Source organism: Sander lucioperca, chromosome 16 (assembly GCF_008315115.2).
Source record: "Sander lucioperca isolate FBNREF2018 chromosome 16, SLUC_FBN_1.2, whole genome shotgun sequence".
NCBI lineage: Eukaryota > Metazoa > Chordata > Actinopteri > Perciformes > Percidae > Sander > Sander lucioperca.
Window position 1 is genome coordinate 7,578,342 of NC_050188.1, and position 23,687 is coordinate 7,602,028.

A 23,687-nucleotide genomic window follows, 5' to 3' on the forward strand; every position below is an offset into this window, starting at 1 on the left:
GTTGGGGTGAGAACAGTCTTTGATGATGCTGCACGCCTTACGCAAGCATCGCTTTCCCTGGCTGGCCTCGATGGAGGGGAATGAGGAACCGGTGATGCGTTGGGCAGTTTTCACCACCCTCTGCAGTGCTTTCCAGTCATGGGCAGAGCAGTTGCCAGACCAAACTGTGACACAGTTGGTGAGGATGCTCTCAATGGTGCAGCGGTAGAAATTCACCAGGATCTGAGGAGACAGGTGGACCTTCTTGAGTCTCCTCAGAAAGAAGAGACACTGGTGAGCCTTCTTGATCAGGGTAGAGGTGTTGAGGGTCCAAGAGAGGTCCTCAGAGATGTGGACACCCAGAAACTTGAAGCTGGTGACACGCTCCACCTCAGTCCCGTTGATGAGAATGGGGGGTTGTGTGCTAGCTTTAGACTTCCTGAAGTCCACAATGAGCTCTTTGGTCTTCTTGGTGTAGGTGGTGGTAGGTTGTTGTCAGTGCACCACAATGATAGGTGCTGGACCTCCTTCCTGTAGGCCGTCTCATCGTTGTTGCTGATGAGACCAATCACCGTAGTGTCGTCTGTAAACTTAGCGGTTACTTTAGCAACAAGTAAAGTTATCTGTCCAAAACTCCATAAATCACCTCAGTACTGTATTCACTGTCGTCAAACTGGCCTTATGACATTTATGAAATCTTAATAAAAGGCCAAATATTTTGCAAAACGTTTTCCCTGAACTACTCGTCCCCCCTCTAATGCACCTGTCTCACGTTACAGATGTGCAAAGTATTTTTCTGTTCTCATTTAAATTCAATGAAATAATCGGCCTATCCCTAGTAATTTGTCTTGTGCTTGGTGGGATATCTTGCTCTGGACTAAAGGGTCTGCTGCTAGCAGTGATAGTCTGACCACAATTATTTAGCTCTAAAGAATCTTGTTTTGATATAGAACATTCATTAATCACAGTCATTAATTGTCTCAAGACAAGTTGATAATGAAGCAATCTTGATCCTTGATTCAGGGCTATAGCTATAAATGTTCTGGGTTTTCTTCTCAAGGCGACAGGCATTAAGAAAAGCCACAGTCCAGGACCTGCCTTCACTTTCTGATATTTCAGCAGGAAAGTTACCCAATGTAATCAGTTTGTCTGGCCCAATCACACTTGGAGCCAGCACTCCACCCTCCTGGGTCCTGGGCTAATCTAGCTCCAATAACACCAGTCAGCGCATTAACAGGTGAGGTCATGGCAGCAGGAAATATGAGTCAGCTGAGATAAAGAGTGATGTAAGGTCGTGACCTGGACTCAGCAGGAGGTTCAGGAAGTGGATTATAAACCTGTCGGCCCTCACACATCGTCTGGGACATGGGAGCAGGGAAGGAGTCGATCTCTGAATATGTTGATTTCTGTCAGATAAACAAGACGAGCGTTTGTGTGTTTGAACACAGCAGCTCGGGGCCCCGTTCTTCCTATGTGGATAACTGAGCTCGCCAGATTACAATGTTGACCACTGGACACAAGTCTGTATTTTTTTGGTTCTTCAAAGCTGTTTTCAGAGCAACTAGTCTTTAAGCCCAAATCTATAAAAGGGCAGCTTATTGACAGGTAGCTGGATCAGATACAAATGGCTCCCATTCTTTATTCAGTTCTTTATTTATAATGAAAGTGTTGATAAAATATAATTTAAAGCTTTAGTGCGTAACTTTTTGATATTAATGAACGTCCGTTACATTCAAGCCATTGCCAAATGAGTTGCTACAAAACTAATCAAGACTATCAGCTCCACACAACTTTCTCTGTATTTCTCAGTATGGCTATGTTCAAAAGATTGTGTCGACCGGTGACTTTCCCACACAGAAGCTCGAGTGAAGATAATGAACTCTTCTGAAGAGTCCATCATTTTTTTTAATCCTCCGTGTCCTCCTTGGCTACTAGCAACTGCGTGGAGGAGGGGTGGGGGTGTTGCGTGATCACGGAAGGCTTGTATCATGTGGACGCGCCGACAGTTTTGTTGTCATTACTTAGAATTCCTCATGGGGGAGACAGAAACTACGCTTGGGAAAAGAGTTACCTTTATACTATATATAACAAAACAAAATGCTGTACACCAAAGAAGAACCAAGCCAAATGTAGTTTGAGAAACTGATCAAAAAGCAGAGCGGAGCAAACGAAGAGGCGACTGGACATGTCTGTGCCTTCTAGAATATATCACAGCAGACATTATGAAAAGTGGATGCAGTGCAAGGAAAAGGAATTGCTGTTAAAAGACCAATGGAGCTAGAGCATATGGCATTGAATGTGACGCTAAAATGTCTAGAAGAATTTTTTTTTAAACTGCAATCACATGATCAACACACAGACACACACACACACACACACACACACACAGGTGAAAACAATAGCAGCATGACTGTCGTGGCTGGTAATCAGGCGAGGTGAGTCTTTGAGCAGAGCTTCAGTGCTTTGTGTGGACTGAGTCATCCGGCTTCAGCTGCAGCCAAAAAGCACCAAGCTGAGCTCTTCCAGTCAAACACCTTCACTTACTTCAGCTAGTGTACCGTAACACAGGATGTAATTAACTCTGCATATCCTGCTGTGACTAACAAGCTGTGGAGTCAGGTGGGTTGTTTTCATTCTGAGTGCAAATGAACACCAAAGGGGCCGAGGTCAAAGAATCGTTGATTACCATGGAAAGTTATACAACAAAGTTCTCCATGACTCCAAATTGATGGAGAGTGTTTTTCTGCTTGGGTGCAGCCTGGACTGGAGATCAAGGAGGATTTAAGGTATATGCTTCTTTGTTTGGAGATAAGAAAATTGCTGCATCAAGACCAAACATCACAGTAAAACACATTAAATAAGAACACGTGCAAACTTCAGACAGTCAGTTAATCACAAAACCATTACTCTGTTAAGAACTACAGATCTCAGAAATCTGAAGGCATAGATCTCAAGCCATACACACCTTGGTAAATAAATAACACGCAGACACATCTTAGTTTACATGTTTAAAAGAAAACACATGATCTGTCTGTTTTCCAGGAGTGTGATATTGATCAGTTTAACTGACAGAGGGACAAATGAATGTTTAGGGGACCCTGTTCCTCTCCGGGAACCATCACTTTATCGTGTTGGAGAGGTTTGTGTGTCCCTGTGAACCTGAGGGATGTGTTGCCGGGAGCCTGGTGCTCCTGGTAGGGTCTCTCATGGCAAAGTGAGGAAGCCCAGGGCCCCCGTCGGGAGCCAGGCCCAGATGGAGGGGTCGTCGAGTGCCTGGTGGCGGGGTTTGCCATGGAGCCCGAACAAGCACCCTCTCCACCCCACCTGTGGGAGGAACACCTGGGGTAGGGTGGCAGTGAAGGTCAGGGGCCTCAAAGGGCCAGACCTGGGCAGCAGAGCAGGTGACGAGATGCATTCAGCATATGGATTGGACACAAAGAGCCGCACTGACGGTCACCACTTTCTCCCCTTGTGTGAGGTCTGTTGCTTGAAGAAATGGGGCTGAAATTTCCACAAGCTCTTTCAGCTGACTCCATTATCCGGCTGATAAGCACAAGCCTTTATGTCCTTTGGCTTCCAGGAGAGAAATTAATCTTTGGGGATCAACTCTGGATGGATTCCACATCATACGGTATTCCTCACTTATTGCCTCTCACAAGCTGCTGTTTTCCAGGTCATCTTCACCATCAGTTTTAACAGAGGGGAAACAAACTGTGACGGCTTTCTTCATATTTGAGGCAATATCACAGATGATGTAATCTAATTTATGTTTTATATAAAAGTTTATATTATATCATCCGCATAAAGCATAAGTTTGTGCAACACCCCTCCTACCATAACACCTGGGAAGTTAGTTTCTCCCCTTATGGCTGCTGCCAAAGGCTCTATGGCTAAACAAAACAAGAAAAGAGAAAGAGGTGAGCCCTGTCTTGTTCCCCTTCCAAGAGCAAAAATATTCCGAAATTAACCCGTTAGTTTGCACCGCAGCCTCTGGGTTTTTATATAGCACCTTAATCCACTTTATGAAAATGCTTCCAAATCCATTAATTTCCAAAATTTTGAACCTATAGCCCCATTCAACCATATCAAAAGTCTTTTCGGTGTCAAGGGAAATAGCAGCTACTGTCTGTCAGCTACAGACCATGCAATATTAATGAGACGCCTGATATTATCTGACGAGCTATACGCCTGTCAATAAACCCCACTTGATCAGGATGAATTAAAGAGGTAATAACCTTATTTAATCTATTTGCGAAAAATATTTGAAATAATCTTAACATCTAACTGCATTAAGGAAATTGGGCAGTAATTCTTACAGTCTCCTCGGTCTTTACCTTTCTTAGGAACCAAAGTTATCAAAGTCTGCCTAGGAGTTAAACTCCCTTTCTTTTCAAAAAATGTAGAAAAGGTTGTTGAAAAGCAACTTGTTCAAATACTTGAACTGCACAGGGTGTTTGATAAATTTCAATCTGGTTTTCGTAAACTGTTTTCCGAAGAGGCTTTACTTAAGGTCTCGAATTATTTTTTGATGGCTGCAGATGCTGGAGATTGTCTTTGTTTAATTGGACCTTAGCGTTGCATTTGATAATGTCGACCACCATATTCAAGTCAACAGGCTATATCACCTGGGCATTTCAGGGACTCTGTTGGAGTGGTTCTCATCCTTTCTAACAGATAGGACTTCTTCAGTCTCTGTAGGTGAATTTGTGTCAGAGAGTGCTGCTTTGCCATTTGACGTCCCCCAGGGATCGGTCTTGAGACCCATTTTATTCTCCATATATATGCTGCTACTAGGACAGATTATCTGTAGTTTTGGTAACATCTATCACTTGTACGCTGACAACATCCAGTTGTATCTTTCATTTAAGCCTGATGAGCAACATACACTTACTGAACAGTTTAAATGCTATTAGGAGCTGCATGGCAAACAATTTTCTGCAGTTAAATGCAGACAAAACTGAAGTTCAGATTTTTGCCCCTGATAACCTTCAAGTCAGTGATATGGTAGAACCTGGGTGCCCTTATCCTCTTCTTCTCGGCTTAGTCTGCGTTATGTCGCATAACAATAACGCACGACTGATGTTTTTGGAATAATGTTTAGTGTGCACGGAGCAAGAGGAGCCGATCACAGCCATGATTCTGAGCAACATGCATGGGAATGAAGCACAATATACTATATCTGAATAAATGTCCTGCCTTTCCCTGATGGGCTGAATAAGTCAATATATTTGTGGCTCAGCACGTTTTAGAAATAACGTCGCTAAGATGGTTTAAAGTGTTGCTAAATCTAGCGAGAAAGTTGCCAAGTTGGCAACACTAGATCCAGCCCAGAACCTGTATGGCACATGATCCCCAGAGGATGTCATATCCAGCATCACATCTCAATCGCTCCTTGTTACACATTTCCTGACACGAAGGAGCAGGAGAAAAAGAAAGAGAAGGGTCTTTCTCACACTTTGAGGGTCTCTTGACACACCAGGAACATGTTAATGTTAAAAAGCCATGAAAAAAGTTCAAAACCATTTTATTACTTGCTACATAAATAAAGCTTTACCTACTTACCGCTTAGCAGCATGTTGCAGTATCAACCTCTCACCTCATACAATATATATGTTTCATCATTATGCCTGCTAACCACAAACATAGCACAAGCATCGTGGCTTTGTTCTGTTCTGTTGTGTCAGTATAAAACGTTTCCATAATGAAGATCTACTACGGTATCTAATCCAAAAAGCCATAACAAAAAGATGAACACACAATGTTACAGAGTCTATGTCTGAAAGGCATTTGTACCCTTGAAGTCTTAATCATGGCTACAGGCATTGTGTCTTGAATCTTGAATCTTGTGTGCGTGCGCGTGTGTGTGTGTGTGTGTGTGTGTGTGTGTGTGTGTGTGTGTGTGTGTGTGTGTGTGTGTGTGTGTGTGAACTTCTACTGGCCACTGAAGTGTTTTTCTGCAATCATCTCATCTGCTACATGAAATCACTCCTGAAAATTCAAATTCAAACTGTTTGTCCCGCTATCAATACTCATTTATTACAATAACTGTCAGAGCCACTGTGAAGCTGACGCACACTGCTAATTAAATTCCAAATGAAGACTCTATATGAACACTCACAGTTGCCATTTTGTCCACCAACACGCCTATGAACTAATGATGTAACCGAGGAGTCTGGGAGAAGACCGTTTGATTTGGAATATTTTCACCTCTCAGAGCAGAGTGGCATGGCTCTGGTTTCTCGGGCTACACCCACAGGGCTGGTATTTAAGTCCGTTCCTCCTCCCAGACTTCATCAGTCTGCTGCAGGGAGAATAACAAGAGCGACAGGAACCAGTACTACTGACAAACATGCCTGTGGAAACTTCAGCCACATTCTCTGTTCTCCTGCTCATTATCTCATCGGTAAGTTTTCTTTTAACAACGATTGTTGAATTAAAAAGTAATTTGGGGATACTCATAGTAAGATTGAGGTGCTGTGCTGCTTTGGAAATCTTCAGAGCATGTGAGTCGTTAGATTACACCATGAAGAACTGAACCTCTGATGATACAGTTTGGGATAGTTGCGTTTGGGTAGAAATGTAGGGAGCTCCTGCTGCTTCTGGCACCACCTTATATTTACTTACAAAAGTATTTTCTTCACTATTTCTCTATTATTTTTTTTGCTGTCATGTTTTTTCCTCCAAACCTGCTCCCTCTGTGCTGGGCTGATGCTGAACAGTGGGAAGGAAACAAAACATGGAAAATATTTGCTGTCCCATGTGATCACAGTCTGGTGTCGCCATCTTGTGGCATTCTGTGGCGTTATTAAACCAGACCAAAACAACTCCAGAAGCCTTTATACATTTGCTACAACAACTAATCTGCTCTCTATGTAAAGTGCGTTCTCATATTATATGTGGCAAGTTGATATATTCATACTTATTTTTATGGTATGTTGTATAAAATACATTTGTTTGCCACTCCATTCACATGGAGGCTTGAACCCAATTTGAAGCTGTACATTGTAACATGTCCTAAATGACAAAGAAGACAGTAGTTTTAGTTGCCTAAACTACCAAGTGGTGATAAATATGAGGAAGTGGCTGCTTGTTCGCCCAAACAATAGAAGTGCTAGAGAATGATGTGTTATATGTGTTGTTTTGGAAGGTAATCACACCTTGTATAGGAAGATTGCAGCCCAGTGAGCACGGCTGAAAGACTCTTTTTGGCCACTTTGGGACAGCGCATCACAACAAACGCAACACCTGCCATATCATATACAGGTGTTATGGCCAATGGGTTAGCAAATAGTTGTCTATTTACACAGACACAGACCACCACTAGCATTCATTTGGAGTCATGTTTGTGTCCATCTGATGAATGTGAGCCAATATTCAGCACCATGTTCCAGCTAGTCTCTAACTGTCTGCTGTTTGCTTCTGGACAGGAAGTGTACACTGGCTTTATCAGAGCTGATTTAACTGAAAACAGCTGCTGCACTCTTCTAAATAGTTATAGTCCAGTCATTTTATGAAAAAAGGTAGAACAAATTGCAACAGAAGCAAACTCAACTGATTTTGTATCCTCAATATGTCCTGAGTAAGGGAAAAAAAGCCCAGAAGAATCCCATTAGGGGAAAGTTTTGAAAAAGACCCAAATATAGCCTATTCATATGCCTATTCATTCTTTTTCTCACCATGAAAATTACTGAGTTGATTACTTACATTAAGACAAACAAAAAATGTATTACAAGTTTTTTGAAATTGTTTGTTAACATGGGCAAACGGTGCATAATCTAATTACGTATGTGCTAATTTGCATAAATACCACAACTGATCTAAACATTGGGTATAGCCGGGTGAAAATGTCATCTTATCAATCCAGCTTTGCTTGTGGGTCTATTGTAATGTTGGCTAGTTTTATTTATAATAAAACATTGTATTTTATAAACTACATGTGTTTTGTGTGCAGAAATCTAACGTGTGCAGTAACTAGTAACTAAAGCTGTCAGATGAATGCAGTGGAGTAAAAAGTACAATATTTCTCTCTGAAATGTAGCGAAGTAGAAGTAGAAAGTGCCATGAAAAGAAAAGACTCAAGTAAAGTACAAGTACCTCAAATGTGTACTTAAGTACAGTCAGGGCCTGAAGTTAACTTTTTTGACCATCAGCCACTGTGGCAGGTGGATTTAAAAATCCACCTGCCACTGTGACTTTTTACCAGCCAGTTTTTTTGCCTCATAAAGGTGAAAAACAAGAATTGCTGTGTCTCTATGATCCTATCCTGTATGGTAGCCTACTCGTGGACATTGCGCTGTCATCACATGCTGTAGTAGGGGGGCCTTGATAATCCTGCATAGGGGTTCACATAGACAGTGAAAGTTGCAAAAAAAGTTTAAAATTTTTTTTGTATAGTTCTTTAAAAATAAAAAGGAAACTTGTTTTCGGGAGAATAATAATTATTACTATTAATGAATTACTCTGGGCTGAGATTTCCTAGGAACCTTACCAAAAAGGCTCAGGATGCTGCAAATGTTGGTATAATATGAAAATGGCTGGTGGATTTAAGACAAAAAATTAATAATTTATTGAAAGAATCAAATATGAACATATCTGTCATTGTCATTGGCTTGTTAATCTTTACATTGTTAGTTAATTTCCTATCCTGGCCTGGGACACACATTCTTACGGTTTAATAAAGTATTTATTGGACTTTAACTTAACATTGCACTTACAATAACGAGAGTAGCTGTCCTCAATTTAGGTCATCCTGTACGTCTCATCTGCGTTTTTTCCTGCATCCACCGTGTGTGATTGTGTGTGTGTGTGTGTGCGTGTGTGTGTGTGTGTCTGTGTGTGTTTGTGTGTGATTATGTGTGTGCGTCAGTTGCGGGGGAAATGGAGCAGCCCCGCCGCTGCAGAGAGCCGACAGATTGAAACAGCAGCCGCTGACTTTAGAGTGAAAAATCGTTACAGCGTACATTAATGTTAAAATGTAAACAGGTTGGCAGGACGGTCTGAAATGTTTTGCACGATCTTTCGCTGTACATTTTGTTGGTAAATGTGAGATGTTCGAGTCACACACACGTCTCGTCTTCATATCAGAAACTAGGAAATTAATTGGTCAGTGGCTGCACGTGGGATGCTGGGATTGTGTGAGTAATGAAAATGCGATAGGGGGCCCTGGCTGTCAATCAATGTCTTCCAGTGATGCGGGCCCCTGATTGGACCAAGCCTGTAAGCAACCGCGTACCCTGCTTACCAATAGTTAGGTGTCTGAATCACTCAATTCTCATTGGCTACCCGCCAACGTGGCAGGTAGATTGACAGTTTCACCCGCCAATCACAAAAGTTACCTGCATTTGGCGGGTGGGCGGGTGCCAATTTCATGCCCTGAGTACAGTACTTGAGTAAATGTACTCAGTTACATTCCACCATTGGTGCCTCTCTTCAGAACAGCACCAGGAGCGTGCTCAGTGCCCCGTGGACATCCTGTGTGTCTGGTCCTCTACCCGCTGTGTGCTGCTGATCTCACAGTGCACAGAGAGTTGGCGCTTGTTGTTGCTATTGTATCCACACACTGCAGGAACGCTACAATACCAGCCAGCAGGTTTGCAGTGGGTGGAGCAATACTGGATGAGTCGGTGTGGTGTGTGCCTTCTGAACGCCTCTGGTTCTGGAAGTGTTTTTCCCCGTTCAATATCTCCGTTGACATTTCATTTCATGCTTATACATAGAGTTGAAACCTGGAACCAAGCCAACCAGCTACGAGATGAGTCGTGACCATTGTGGGGAATTTAGGAGGCACAGATTTAGCTATTAGCAATTACAAAAAGGATTTTATCAATATACAGGTATGAATATTGAAAACCTTATCAAATTGAATAAATAGTAAACGGGGCACCACACTGAACTCAGGGACCAATAACTGAACTGTGGATACTGTCTCAAAAGGTGGTGTTCTCTTAAAAACATGAATTGACTGAATTAATGAATGAATCTCATATTACTGTAATAAACAGTGAAGGAGTGAAATCTGATCACTGACCTGCACAACCAGCTGTTATTACAAAATATACACACATCATCACAGACAACTACTCTTTAAAGTCTAATAGAATTTATTTAACTTCAGCTATACTGATTAATGATCCATGATTCTTCAATTCTGCTACAACTATAACTGTGTGTGTGTGTGTGTGTGTGTGTGTGTGTGTGTGTGTGTGTGTGTGTGTGTGTAAATGAATGAGGAAGAGAGAAGAGAGAGAGAGAGAGAGAGAGAGAGAGAGAGAGAGATATGGTGGCGTGACCACGTGGAGAGTCCAAGTTGGCGGGGAAACTGCGAGAGTTGAGACTCTTTGAAATGGAACCATATGTTGTAGACAAAGGGTACAAAATGGCTAATGTGGCGTGGAATTAAACTAAGTATCACCTTGTATATACCCACAAGGCCTTTAAGTATGTGTGTGTGTGTGTGTGTGTGTGTGTGTGTTGGTTAGTGAGAGAAAAGGGGACAGGAAAGACACAGAAGCCAAGGCAAAGCAACTTAACTCCTGGTGGGCAAAATAATTAGACTTTTAGCTATGTAATAATAGTAGTTTAGCTCCGTTATTTCGGAGGTCTGAACTTTTGAAAGTTTATTACCACCACTGTTGATTAATGGGTACATAAAGTACTCAACATATGTATATCATTGTTAAAAACGTCACCAAATAGTGTTAAAGGCCAGTTTTCGCTGTTTTAGTCGTTTAGTGGGTTTTTTAACGCAATTCGGTGATGACGTCACGTTGGGGAGACGTGCCTCAGCCTAGTACTAGAACTATGGTGACCGACTGGGATGAGGAAGAGGTGGAAGAGGTGTTTTTACTGTCAGTGAATAGCACCGAGTGAAAGTCAATGTTTTCTTTATATTTAGTGACAGTGATCATGTCGTTAGCTAGTTCAGATAAGTACTGGTAATCTAGCTAGATCTAGAAATAGAAGGCATCATGCTAGCTATGGGCTAACTTGCCAGTCAGTCCTACCTGTGAAATCCCCCGACGTTGTAAACACATTTTCGATTAGATATCTCACGTTTTGATGGACCCTACTAGCTCCAGTAACAACATATTTGCCTAGTGTTCATTTATTACTTGGATGGGGATGCTGTTCGGCTTTTCACAAGTTTAGACAGCTAGCTAAAGCTACGCCGACATTTTGCTAACGTTAGCGCAACAGCGTTAGCCTAGACGGCTAGGTAAATATTACGACTGCCTTCGTCATATGTATATATATATATATATATATATATATATATATATATCAGACATGTGGCGTTAGTGCTCCTTTTGTACCATAATTGTATTGAAAGAAATGTTAAGCTTCGCTCCTACGAGATGGGTGGGTTTTTGTTAGCTACGTTACACACAAAGTTAACTGGCTATAGTTAGCCTGTGCTAGCGGAATTAGCTAACGTTGCGTAGCCAGCCAGCAGCTTCGGCAGTAGTTCCGGCGAGCTAACCACGACAGCTAACACATCCACAAGCGTCTCTATTTCAAACATCACTGCAGATTGACTGCTTTTAGCAGCAGAGCTTGATTGTGGGCGACAATACTGTCGTGGTTAGCTTACCGAAACTACTACCGATTGCCGAAGTTGCTGGCTGGTTACGCAACGTTAGCTAATTCTGCTAGCATACAGGCTAACTATAGCCAGTTAGCTTTGTATGTAGCTAACAAAAACCCAGCCATCTCGTAGGAGCGAAGCTTAACATTTCATTCAATAAAATTATGGTACAAAAGGAGCACTAACGCCACATTTCTTATGTTGACAACGTGGACGCAGATATAGGAAACTCCGAAGGCAGTCGTAATATTTACCTAGCTAGCAGTCTAGGCTAACGCTGTTGCGCTAACGTTAGCAAACGTTGGCGTAGCTAGCTGTCTAAACTTGTGAAAAGCCGAACAGTATCCCCGTTCAAGCTGTGTTTCACTTTCCCTCCAATATTATTATACACATAATAAAGACACATGGACTCGGTCGAGACCAAAAGCCATATTTTGCAACACCAGTGGCACATAGACAGTGAACAGAGACGGGGCTTTCGTCTGTCGTCTCCCCAACGTGACGTAGTGCAATGCATTGTGGGGGGAAAAGAGAATCATTGCAAACCGCTGTAAAATAGTACTACTTTTTCGTATTTTATTCCGTTTTGTGATATCCATTGTATTTGATGTTGTTGGGTAACAGTTTAAATGTTTATTACCAACAAGCAAATTGCACAAATTCATTAGAAAATAAACCCTGCAACATGGGCTTTAAAGGTGCAGTAGATAAGACTTATATTATTTGCTGAAACTGACCCTATGTTCGAGTAGAACTACATGAAGTTGGTAATTAAAAAAAAATCTGGCTCCTCTGGCACCACCTACAGCCTGTAGTGCGATTTGCAAAAATCCACAGCTCCCTGTTCAGATGCACCAATCAGGGCCAGGGGGGGTGTCTAACTGTGTCAATCACTGCTCATGCACCCGCATTCATTCTCCCTTGTGGGGGGAGTGGCTTAGGAGACCGTTTTGGGCTTTAGCAGAAAGGGGAGAGGGACTGAGAAGTTGTCGATGTTCAAATTTGTTGGCTAAGTCCTGGATCTTCGCAATCCTACCTATGGCACCTTTAACAAAACAGCAAACACAGTGATCAAGGCTCTTTAACAGCAATAAAGTAAAGGACGCAGCGACCCGATTCACATTAATATAGTAAGCCTTAGGGAGCTGACACACCAAGCCGATAATCGGCCATCGGACAGCCTGGCGAGGTCGGTGACTCGAGTCTGTTCCGTGTGTTCCGTGCCGTCGTCCGTCGGAGGAGCTGTCGACCTTCATTTTGGCCGACCCGACATGTTCAGTCGGAGACAGGACAGTCGGGACTCACCCGGAAATGGCGAGTGGATGAGCCTCTCAAAATCTGAGGAAAATCTTTTAAACTGACCTTTGTCGATCTGAAATGAAGACAGATTCAACAACTGCACGGCCTATTTCTCGCTTAAAATGTTTTCAGAAACACGTTTCGGTGAACTATTTTAGTACAATATGAGTTCGTATTCTGAACAAGCCGCCATGACAGTCTGGCTGTGAATTTCCAGAGAAAAAAGACCCACGTGACGCGTTCGTCCAATCAGCTGCCGGTTTTCATTTTCTGGGAAACAATCATAGACTGTTAATGGAAACAATACAGAGAAGCGCCGCCTGCTGCTATGGAGACGTATTACGTTTCGTGCATGCACAGAGCGTACGCTCAAGTCGGCGTCACCTCAATGTGTTTTGAGACATTTTTTTGGACCTCGGGGACCCGACTGATCAGTCCGACTGCCTTTTCTGCCGACGGTCGGCCGTCTGGTTGGTGTGTAAGCACCTTTACACAACATCAGAGCTAACTAAATATCACACTAACTGATCACTGCCCAGAACTAGACTGCCTCTAGATGCTTCTCCTAAAGCGTTTATTGGCGTGTTTGTCCATCAGTTGGTCAGGTCCTCCGAATGGCAGCGGAGGGAAACAGCTGAGTCGACTAAATGAAGAAAAGGGCAGTTTACGGTGTTGTCCTCCTCCTTCTCTGTGAAGAAACAGTTTCTTCCTTCTGCAGGTTAAATGGAACACTGATTGGATAGTGTTTCTACAGGTGCATAGCAACGTGAGTTGCAGTGGGAAAGACACTTCTCCAAAGAAGTTTGGATTCAGACTTAAAGTTAGCACGAGTGTGGACCCCAGTGTCTGTGGTTTTGGCCCCTCAGGCTGTGGTTCCTACATGTAGGCCTCTTTCCTTTCTTACAGGAGCCACATGGCTACAGAGTTTCTCTTTGTTGGAAAGGGCCACATGGCTCAGGTTCCAACCACCGCAAAAGAACATTTTGAAAACTACAAAAGAGGTAAAGGAACAAGACTGTACAGAAACAATCAGAGACTTCAGTGGTAGCAGCTCGCTATAGAGAGCCGAAGTCACGCCCTTCTACTTCCGGTCCATGGGACCTACATTTTGAACGGTAGTGAATGAACGGGGAGAGGCAAATCATTTTTTGATCCCATTTGAATTGAGCCATGCTAGCTTAGCTCTGTTCCACAACATATGTCACGTTATCTTACCTGATGTGTTTTATCTAGTGAAGTGTTTTCAGCAGATAAGCAAAAGAACAAGCAAGATCCTCTGCTCATTAGAGTAACGTTACATCCGCGGTACGATACACACAGACATCGTAGCTTCAGCAAGACATCCTCCATGCAACTTTGAAGTGTGGAGTCTTTCTAATTACGTATTTTCACAGTCTTATACTTCAACAGTTTAAAAATAAACTGAGACTTTCTTGACTTGCGAAATTATCTATTAAACTGATGAACATCATATCTGTAATTCATAGCTCAATTCAAACGGGATCTCATTCACTACCATTCATATTTTTTCTGAGTTAAGGTCCCATGGCGGTGTACTGGAAGGGGAGGGACTTTGCCTCTCTATAGCCGTTCACAGGTTCAGTAAACATTTCCATGGTAACAGCAAGCTCCACCAATCAGAGACGTCGCTGCTACACTTAGGATTATAGGTAGTATAGTACTCCATGAATAAAACAACCTCACAGCTCGTGGCCAGTCTGCTTTGGATAGTTTAGACTTCATGACTAATAATCAAAATCTTTATGGAGAAAATGAACGGGATTTTCACGTCTGGAACCACACTTTTGATCTCTATAGGCATTGATGGGGGTGTCCATCTCTAGCCTTCACTCATTAACCTGTGCTTTGTGTGTGTGTGTTGCAGACAGCGGGCCAGGACTGTTCCCAGCCCTGTGCCTGCTCTGCAGAGCCCCCCCCCTGCCCGCTGGGCACCAGTCTGGTCCTGGATGGCTGTGGCTGCTGTAAGGTGTGTGCCAGGCAGCTGGGAGAGCCCTGCTCCCTGCTGGAGCCCTGCGACCATCACAAGGAGCTCTACTGTGACTACACTCTGCTGAGTGACAGTGAGACTGGCATCTGCATGGGTAACCCATTCTCCTTCACACACACACACACACACACACACACACACACACACACACACACACACTGCCATTTAACATCTCTACCATTCTCCTTCACACACACACACACACACACACACACACACAGCCATTTAACATCTCTATCCATTCTACTTCACACACACTTAATGCCATTTAACATTTTTATCCATTCTCCCCTTACACACACACACACACACACACACACACACACACACACACACACACACACACACACACCGCCATTTAACATCTTTAGCCATTCTCCTTCACACACACACACACACACACACACACACACACACACACACACTGCCATTTAGCTATCCATTCTCCCCTTACATACACACACACACACACACACCGCCATTTAACATCTTTATCCAAACCCACACTGGTCAAACTCTAAAAAAGCCATTTCTCGTGATACCAACTATGTCATTTAGAATGTCCTTCTGCTCTAGATTATTCTAAAGTGCAGAACATTGCATTGCAATAACAAAAAAAAGATTCAAATAGTTCATAATAATAATAATAATAATAATAATAATAAACTTTATTTATAAAGCACTTTTCAAAACCTGGTTACAAGGTGCTGTACAGATCAACATTACAGTTTTTCTTGATTGCTTTGACCTGCTTAAAGAAACTGGGATCCACTCGGTTTTCATCATCACTGTCTCAGCAGAGCAGAAGACACCTCTTGCTAATGTGTTAACCCTTTCTCATTGGATTGACACATTTTCCCCACCCTTTTGCAGAACAGGTAACACGGACGTCATTCAAGCAGTCCAAACTCCATTGTTTTAGCTACGGTAACCAAACAGAAACCATCTGTTCCTAACTATTAGAAACTACCTACATCAGTATGACATCACTGAAGCACCTGTTTGACACTCCTTCACACAAATCTTCAATTAGCAATCAGCCTGCAGGGTTAGGTCATGTGGCCCCGTCGTCAAGACAGAAGAGACTGAATATCAATAGTGGCTATTTCTTATACTCTACAGTAATAGATGTTTATACTTTACTGTAATAGATTGTATTTTTATTTTCTTAATGTATTATACTCTAATGGATTTTATTTTGCTTTACATGTATTATGTGTAATATTTACAGTATTTCAGTTTTCAGCCAGTTTGAAAATAAGAATCAATGGAATCAATAAAATTTGCATCAAAGCATTTCTGATTCTGGATCCAATTCTCTGCAAGAAGGCAAATTTGACAACAAATGGCACTGGCATGAAAGCTATGTACAGTAATAGACTACAGTGACAAGCAATGGTGCACTGATTCGCACTGAGTGCTGTATTTTGTTGTCCACTGTGTAATGGTTGATTGGAAGAGCTCATATACTTGTTTGCAAGTTGTGTTGTTTGAAGGCAAAATTTTCTTTTGTTGCATATTTTAAATGTTTTGGCACGGTTAGAGCCTTTTGCAAACAAAATGTGTCATTTAGACCATGAGTGCCACTGTTTCGGCCTGTGTGTTAACTGTTTTGAAGATGTGGAGTTTGAGTTGACTGCTGCATCAAAGCAATCAAGAAAAACTGTAATTAACATGAATAAGAACAATAAAAACTAGAAAAAGGCTCAAACAATAACACAATAAAAACCATCCAGGAAGCCCAACACACATTACTGGACAAAGTGCATACGTAACAAGTTAGTTTTTGTTATGTACGGCTGGAGAAAATGCGGACCCAAAATGCAGAGGCAGAAAACCGAGGATAGTTTAGATGTGAAGATTTAATTCCCAACACAAAAATCCAGGGTACAAAACCAACAGGAATACAAAAATAGTGAAAATGCAAGAAACATAAGGAGTATAAACTGAGGTAGACCAAAATGCAAAAATGGAAAACAGAGCTAAAAAACAAAACTGAGCACAGAGAACGCAGGGAAGACTAACACAAAACTCAGAGACTGGAGCAATCACAAAGGAATACAGATAGGAGACGAAAATACACAGACTTACAGGACACAAAATGATCTGACAAAGGACAAAGGGAAGACAAAGACTAAATACACAGGGTAACGAGGAAACACGAGAGTGACACAAGGCTGGGAAACAGGTGAAACACATTAGGGCAATCACAAAGGCGGGAAAACACAGGAAGTAAATCAAGACAAGACAGAAAACCAGACCGTCAAAATAAAACAGGAAACAGGGCAAAAATACAAAACAGAAAAAAACAGATTACCACAATAAAACAAAAACACAGAACAAGAAGCCAAATCCATAACATTTTTACAGCTTCTTGAAACCATCAACTGACGCTGCATTTGTTATAACCAGAGGAAGACTGTTCCAGAGGGTGGGAGACTGTTCTAGAGGGTGGGAGACTGTTCCAGAGGGTGGGAGACTGTTCTAGAGGGTGGGAGACTGTTCCAGAGGGTGGGAGACTGTTCTTTTGGTTTAAAGCCTACTTTTGGGTATAAGTGATGATTGAGAAGCATTACTTTTGTATTAGTCTATACATTGTTTTTAGGAAAATCCTACATATTATACCTTTAATGTGTGCCTGATAAACTGTATACTTTTAAGTCCTCCTATAGCTGTTAGTGACATGTGTCTGCTGTGTATGTATTGTGTTGTACAGTATGTATGAGTGAGAGTGCTGAGTATCTTGTGTCTGTCTGCAGCTCAGGAAGGTCAGACGTGTGACCTGGGGGGCAGGATCTACCGCAACGGGGAGTCCTTCCAGCCCAGCTGTAAGCACAACTGTGTGTGTATGAACGGAGAGATCGGCTGTGTGCCGATGTGTGCTAGCGACGTCCTACTGCCCTCCCCTGACTGCCCATACCCACGCCGGGTCCACATCCCTGGGCGGTGCTGTGAGGAGTGGATGTGTGAGCAGTCGCCTTCGGACCACCACTACCAGTCAGTGCTGGCCGGTCAGTCTGCTCCCAGGTTCACACACACTTCTGATTCAACTGGTACCACTACACTCATCCACTGCTTCAGATTTTCAGTGGTGGAATGTAACTAGGTACATTTACTGTACTTAAGTCCAAATGTTGAGGTACTTGTACTTTAGTTGAGTCTTTTCTTTTCATGCCACTTTCTACTTCTACTCCGCTACATTTCAGAGAGAATATAAGTACTTTTTACTCCATTACATTAATCTGACAGCTTTAGTTACTATATAGTTACTTTACAAATTAAGATTTCTTCACACAAAACACATGTAGTTTATAAAATATGATGTTTTATTATAAATGAAACTAGCCAACAATATAACGGCCTACAAGTCCAGCTGAAATGATTAGACCATTAAACACACAACTGTTTGGATCCTTTACACTTTCTAAAATGTAAAAAATAATAATACTGTAAGTACATTTTCCTGATGATACTTACAGACTTTTACTTAAGTAACATTTGCAATGCAGGACTTTTACTGTAACAGAATATTTTTACAGTGTGGTATTAGTCATTTTACTTAAGGAAAAGATCTGAATACTTCTTCCACCGCTGGAGATTTTACATTATTAGCTTTGTGGCTCTGTGAGGCTGTAGCCTACCTGCTAATTGTTAAGAACACCAAACTGTAAGAGGATAAACTAAAGTATTGAGCAAATTGTATTTTTGGACCCAACAAGTCCTCCAATCGATATGACAATAGAGGTTTTTTATTCCTCCACTCTAATACGACCCACGGAGCATTTTCTGTCCTCATATCTAAACCAGAGAAGGTAATGGTTGCGGTTTTAAACATGTCGTTAACGTTGTGAAACGGTCCCATTTTGGTTAGGTTTAGGCACCAAAACTACTTAGTTAAGTTGATATAAAAGATGGTGGTTTGGGCTCAAATCAGACGTTACTTCACTTCCTGAAGGTTACCACGTGACGCAGAATATGACGTAGCTCCATTTGTTCCGTAAAGTAAAAAAAGTTCTCTTTTAGTGGATCCCTTTTCTTTTCAAACAGGACATGAACCCCGGTCTCCTGGGTGAAAGTCCTGAGTTTCTTTGACCCATCCACCCCCCCAACCTGCCTCCTTACCAGGATATTTGGCGCTCTTATACTTCCTCACCTTACTTCCTGCTTTGCTCCCGTCAGAACTACTACGGCCACTAGAGGCCACCGCCACTAGAAACTTAAATATGGGTCAGAATGATGCTGGAACAACCGACCTATGGCAGTATTTTTTAGGGGAGGTCTCCTTTGACAGTTTCCTCCTATATGCTTGACGTTCTGAATCCGGGATTGCTCCGTTGCCGTTGGATTTCACTCATTTAGGCCGAATATACGATGCCTTTGGCTTCCTTTATGTTGGTATTTTAAACTCCGGTGGATTTATGAGGACTATGGTTAACCTTTTCTCAGATCTCTGCAGGGTAAATCCAGACAACTAGCTAGACTATCTGTCCAATCTGAGTTTGCTGTTGCACGATTAAAACTGCTTTTGAACGTACACACCCGAGGCTATTTTGCAACAGCACCGCGGCTTTTCCCAGTGCTTAGCACCACCCAAGACGATTGTGATTGGTTTAAAGAAATGCCAATAAACCAGAGCATGTTTTTCTTCGATCCCAGAATGCTGTGTGGACTAGCCAGACCTTCCTCTGCAGCACCGCGGTGGAGGAAGATCTGACAAAGTGGGAATACCTTTGACCTGATGATGGCACTAGATGAAATTGCAGGGGAAGCTGGAAGAAAAATGTCTGCAGTGACTCCTCATGCCTGCCAGCTCGGTCACCCACTGTCTTCTTTTTGTGAAGAAGACCACTCACCATTTGTCTTTCTTCATCCCTTTTCTCTCCCCACGTCTCATTACTCTTGTTGCAGGAGCCTCTCAGATTCGTCCCTTGCCCTCTTCCAATCCCGTCTCAGTCTTCAGACGAGTGTCTCCTAATGGACCACAGGCAGAGAGTCCCAGAGATAACTGTATCGTCCAGACTACAGAGTGGAGTGAGTGCTCGGCCACCTGCGACATGGGCGTCTCCTCTCGCATCACCAACGACAACCAGCGCTGCCAGCTGGAGAGGCAGAGGAGGATCTGCATGCTCCGACCCTGCAGCAGCCAGCAGCACAAAGACATCAAGGTCAGTGTTCCCTTGAACAAACACAAGTCCAACAATATTCCACAACATGTTTCCATACATGTTCTGATTTCTTTAAGGCAGGGGTTCTCAAAGTGGGGTCCTTCAGGGGGATCCCCAGCAACAAGGGGAATGATATATTTTCACTGTAATTCCATTTATAAGTAACAAAATGAATGAATGTACTGTAGGACTGTTTTGACCATGGGTTGCATACAATTTCTGTAATAAAACATCAAAAAACAAATTCCTATCAGTTTGAGAACCTTGGAATAGAATCTTATCAAATGGGGCTTCGTAGTCTAATTTGTGTCAGTTTAGGGGTCCTTGACATGAAAAGGTTTGAGAACCACTGCTTTAGGATGTTAATAGAAAACATTGAATTACTTTATTTATGATGTTTCAGTCCTCTGGCCTTCAAAAGGTGAAATTCATGAGCTGAATTTTAGTGTGCAGGATTGTTTTTAGTGTTTATGATCCAACCGAACTGTCTACACTTTCTGTCGTGCAAGAACTGCTGGGTGTTAAAAGTTGAAAGGCAGAAGATCACAACATATTAGTGGTAGACCACGGCACCAGCCTCTCCACACCATCTCCACATTACTGCTATAAAAGACCCCAGTCAGAGACCACAATTCCTCCAAATTAAAAGACAAAATACGTTGTTTTTCCTAAACATCACATGGAAGTGTTTCAAACCTGCTACAAATCACTGTTTTATGATGTGGGAATGTTAGGTTTAGGCACACCACTTGGTTAGTTAAGGGAACATCATGGTTTGGGCTAAGATGACTACTCCACCATGGTTACAGTAATGAACACGTGGTTAAGGTTAGAGGAGGTTTTTTAGTTGACCCAAACATCCACCAACCTACTCCTCCCTACAGACTCGTCACTCTATAACAACGTCTCCTAACTTCCTCTGCTCTCGTCATCTTTGGCACTTGAACGTGAACAGATGTGGGTTGAGGCTACTTGCTGAACTCACTGATGCTGTCCTTCTTCTGGGAAGGGCAAAGTCAACAGTGTGAGCCATCCTGACGCAAGATGTTTTTGTCATTGTTGTAAAATGCATGCTCTCTTTCTCATTAAACGTTGCGACTCAGCACCCACAAACTAACTGCAGTTGGTGGATTAGCTGATGTTAGCATTGCAAGTCTTGGCTACAGTGGCTAGAGCGACACTGGCTCCAAAAAGAAGTGTGATTGAAAAAATAAGCCTCCTACTCATTTGATTTATTAGTATAATGTATAGACTCAATCGACTTTCAAGTCTTCTTCAATACAGCATGGTGTTCATTATGTAAATTATAGTCCCATTTATTTTATTATTAATAGATGATAAAGCAAAACATTAACCATCTCACTGTATGTTTTCACTTCATCAAAGTTAGTTTTTACATTTTGGTCGCCTAAAAATGTCTTGTTCAGCGTAAGGTTTGCACCTTGCTAACCTATGGAGGAAATATTTATTCATAATTCAAATTGAAAGTCCAAAAAGAAATTGAAAGTCCAAAGAGAAAACGAAGCAAGATCAAATTAAAAATATTATTATTTTTTTAAATTTTCCATTGATCAAATTAAAAATATTATTATTTTATTTTTATTTTCCATTTGGCTTTTCCATTTGGATTTAATATTTGGCTTTTGAATTTCAATTTAACATTGGCTTTTCCATTTGGATTTAATATTTGCCTTTTGAATTTACATTTAACATTGGCTTTTCATTTGGACTTGACACATGTCAATGTAAATGAGGAGGCGTGGCCCAAAGGCTGGTGGGAGGGTCTGAAACAAAAGGGGTGCAGAGGCACCTTATGAACAGCAGGGGGAGCTGACTGCTGGGGAGCACACTGCTGAGGAGCATCTGTCTGCAGCTTGGCCACAAGGCTGGCTTATCCTCTTATTTCACATGATAGAAACGGATGATGTAGGCTAAACACAAACGACATTTCATGCAACAACAGTGAAGTTTTCATGTAGATACTATAATTGGGCCTGTGTTAGTGAGGACTAGATTAGGACTGTATTTAAAGCTGATTCTGGTTTCCAACTTCGCCCCAGGTGTGTCTGTTTAAAACACGGACGGAGACAACTTCTCTCTTCTGATGTTTTATTTAATTAAGCAACAGTACAAACATGGGTGTGGGTAGCTCTGCTACGTGTGTTTGTGTGTTGTCAAATATTAAAGCCAAATGGAAAAGCCAATGTTAAATTGAAATTCAAAAGCCAAATATTAAATCCAAATGGAAAAGCCAAATGGAAAATTAAAAAAAAATAATAATATTTTTAATTTGATCAATGGAAAATTAAAAAAAATAATAATATTTTTAATTTGATCTTGCTTCGTTTTCTCTTTGGACTTTCAATTTGAATTATGAATAAATATTTCCATACTAACCAAGCTAGCTAGCTAGCGCTAGCCAGGAAGATCTGGTAAGAGCGACAAGGAAGAAGTCAAGTGACTGTCCTACCTTAAACATTGCCAAAAAAACATGCAAAGAATGTAATAAACATAAAACCTTTGGTAACAAGTGGGACAATTGCCTCATTACCATAACAATATGACCGCTGCATGGAATGCTGCATAACTCCCACCAGTGAGAGGGATTTATATATACTAATATATCAAATATCCGACCAACAGCCAAGCTTCCTTGCACCGGCAAGAGTATAACATGTAAAAATATAACATTTTTGTCAGACTAATCTGAAAAAAATCATTGCCAACTATTTTTTAATAATCAATTAACGTATTGATTGATTTATTGTGGCCGTTTCTGTACCATGTTATACTATACATCACTACAGCGACAACTAATATGACCACGTACATTGACCCCATGATGACATATCATTCACTGATTATCGTCTCTGTCCCACAGAAGGGGAAGAAATGTGTCCGGACTCCAAAGGCCCAGCACGGGATGCACTTCGAGCTGTCGGGCTGCTCCAGCACCAGGCTGTACAAACCAAAGTTCTGCGGTGTCTGCACAGACAATCGCTGCTGCACGCCGCACACCACCATCACAGCCCCGGTGGAGTTCCACTGTCCAGACGGAGAAGTCTTCACCAAGAACATGATGTTCATCAAGACTTGCTCATGTCATCATGACTGTCCACACGATAATGACATCTTCCTGGCGTCCAACACTCGGCGGATGACTGGAGACTATGATAATGATATGTGATGAAAGGTTACACACACACACACACACACACACACACACACACACACACACACACACACACAAATCAGGACTGCACCATTCTAACACCCAACTCTACCCTAAACCCTTACAACTACACATCTAACCTTCTGTGTAATCCAGCCTTAAAGTAAAAAGTAAGTAATTCATTACTTTTTCTCACAGAGATAACATTTTTTTGCTGAAGTGTTTTTTTGTTTCAACACAATTGAAAAGATGAGTAGTCATCAAGCCAATGTTGCTATGGGATGTTGGTCTGGAAAACATCCACATTCAACTCGATTAATCAAATTTAACCTAGCTAACCCTAATCCAGCCAAGATTTACACAAATTAGTCTGGAGGACATTCATCATTACATCTTGATACATCTTGGACATTACATTTTGACGAAACAATGAGGGGGTTGCGAGAGTCAGTGTCAGTGAGGGTCTGGGACCTTGTTAAC

At 41.9% G+C, this 23,687-nt stretch overlaps 1 protein-coding gene across 1 annotated transcript; it reads left to right on the forward strand.

The window, feature by feature from the left end:
• The first annotated feature begins 6,128 nt into the window (after positions 1 to 6,128).
• ccn2b (cellular communication network factor 2b) lies at positions 6,129 to 23,411 on the forward strand. The gene is made up of 5 exons (XM_031279153.2): positions 6,129 to 6,382; positions 14,748 to 14,964; positions 17,630 to 17,881; positions 19,779 to 20,035; positions 22,917 to 23,411. Exons 1-5 carry the CDS (start codon positions 6,329 to 6,331, stop codon positions 23,220 to 23,222), a joined length of 1,086 nt encoding a protein of 361 aa, XP_031135013.1. The 5' UTR covers positions 6,129 to 6,328; the 3' UTR covers positions 23,223 to 23,411.
• The last annotated feature ends 276 nt before the right edge of the window (positions 23,412 to 23,687 follow it).

Bases quoted from the DNA above. Each gene is read 5' to 3' on its own strand.
- ccn2b (XM_031279153.2), top strand. From the start codon at position 6,329: ATGCCTGTGGAAACTTCAGCCACATTCTCTGTTCTCCTGCTCATTATC. The intron at 6,383-14,747 runs GTAAGTTTTCTT...TGTGTGTTGCAG, and splicing joins TCCTGCTCATTATCTCATCG to ACAGCGGGCCAGGACTGTTC. The intron at 20,036-22,916 runs GTCAGTGTTCCC...TCTGTCCCACAG, and splicing joins AGCAGCACAAAGACATCAAG to AAGGGGAAGAAATGTGTCCG.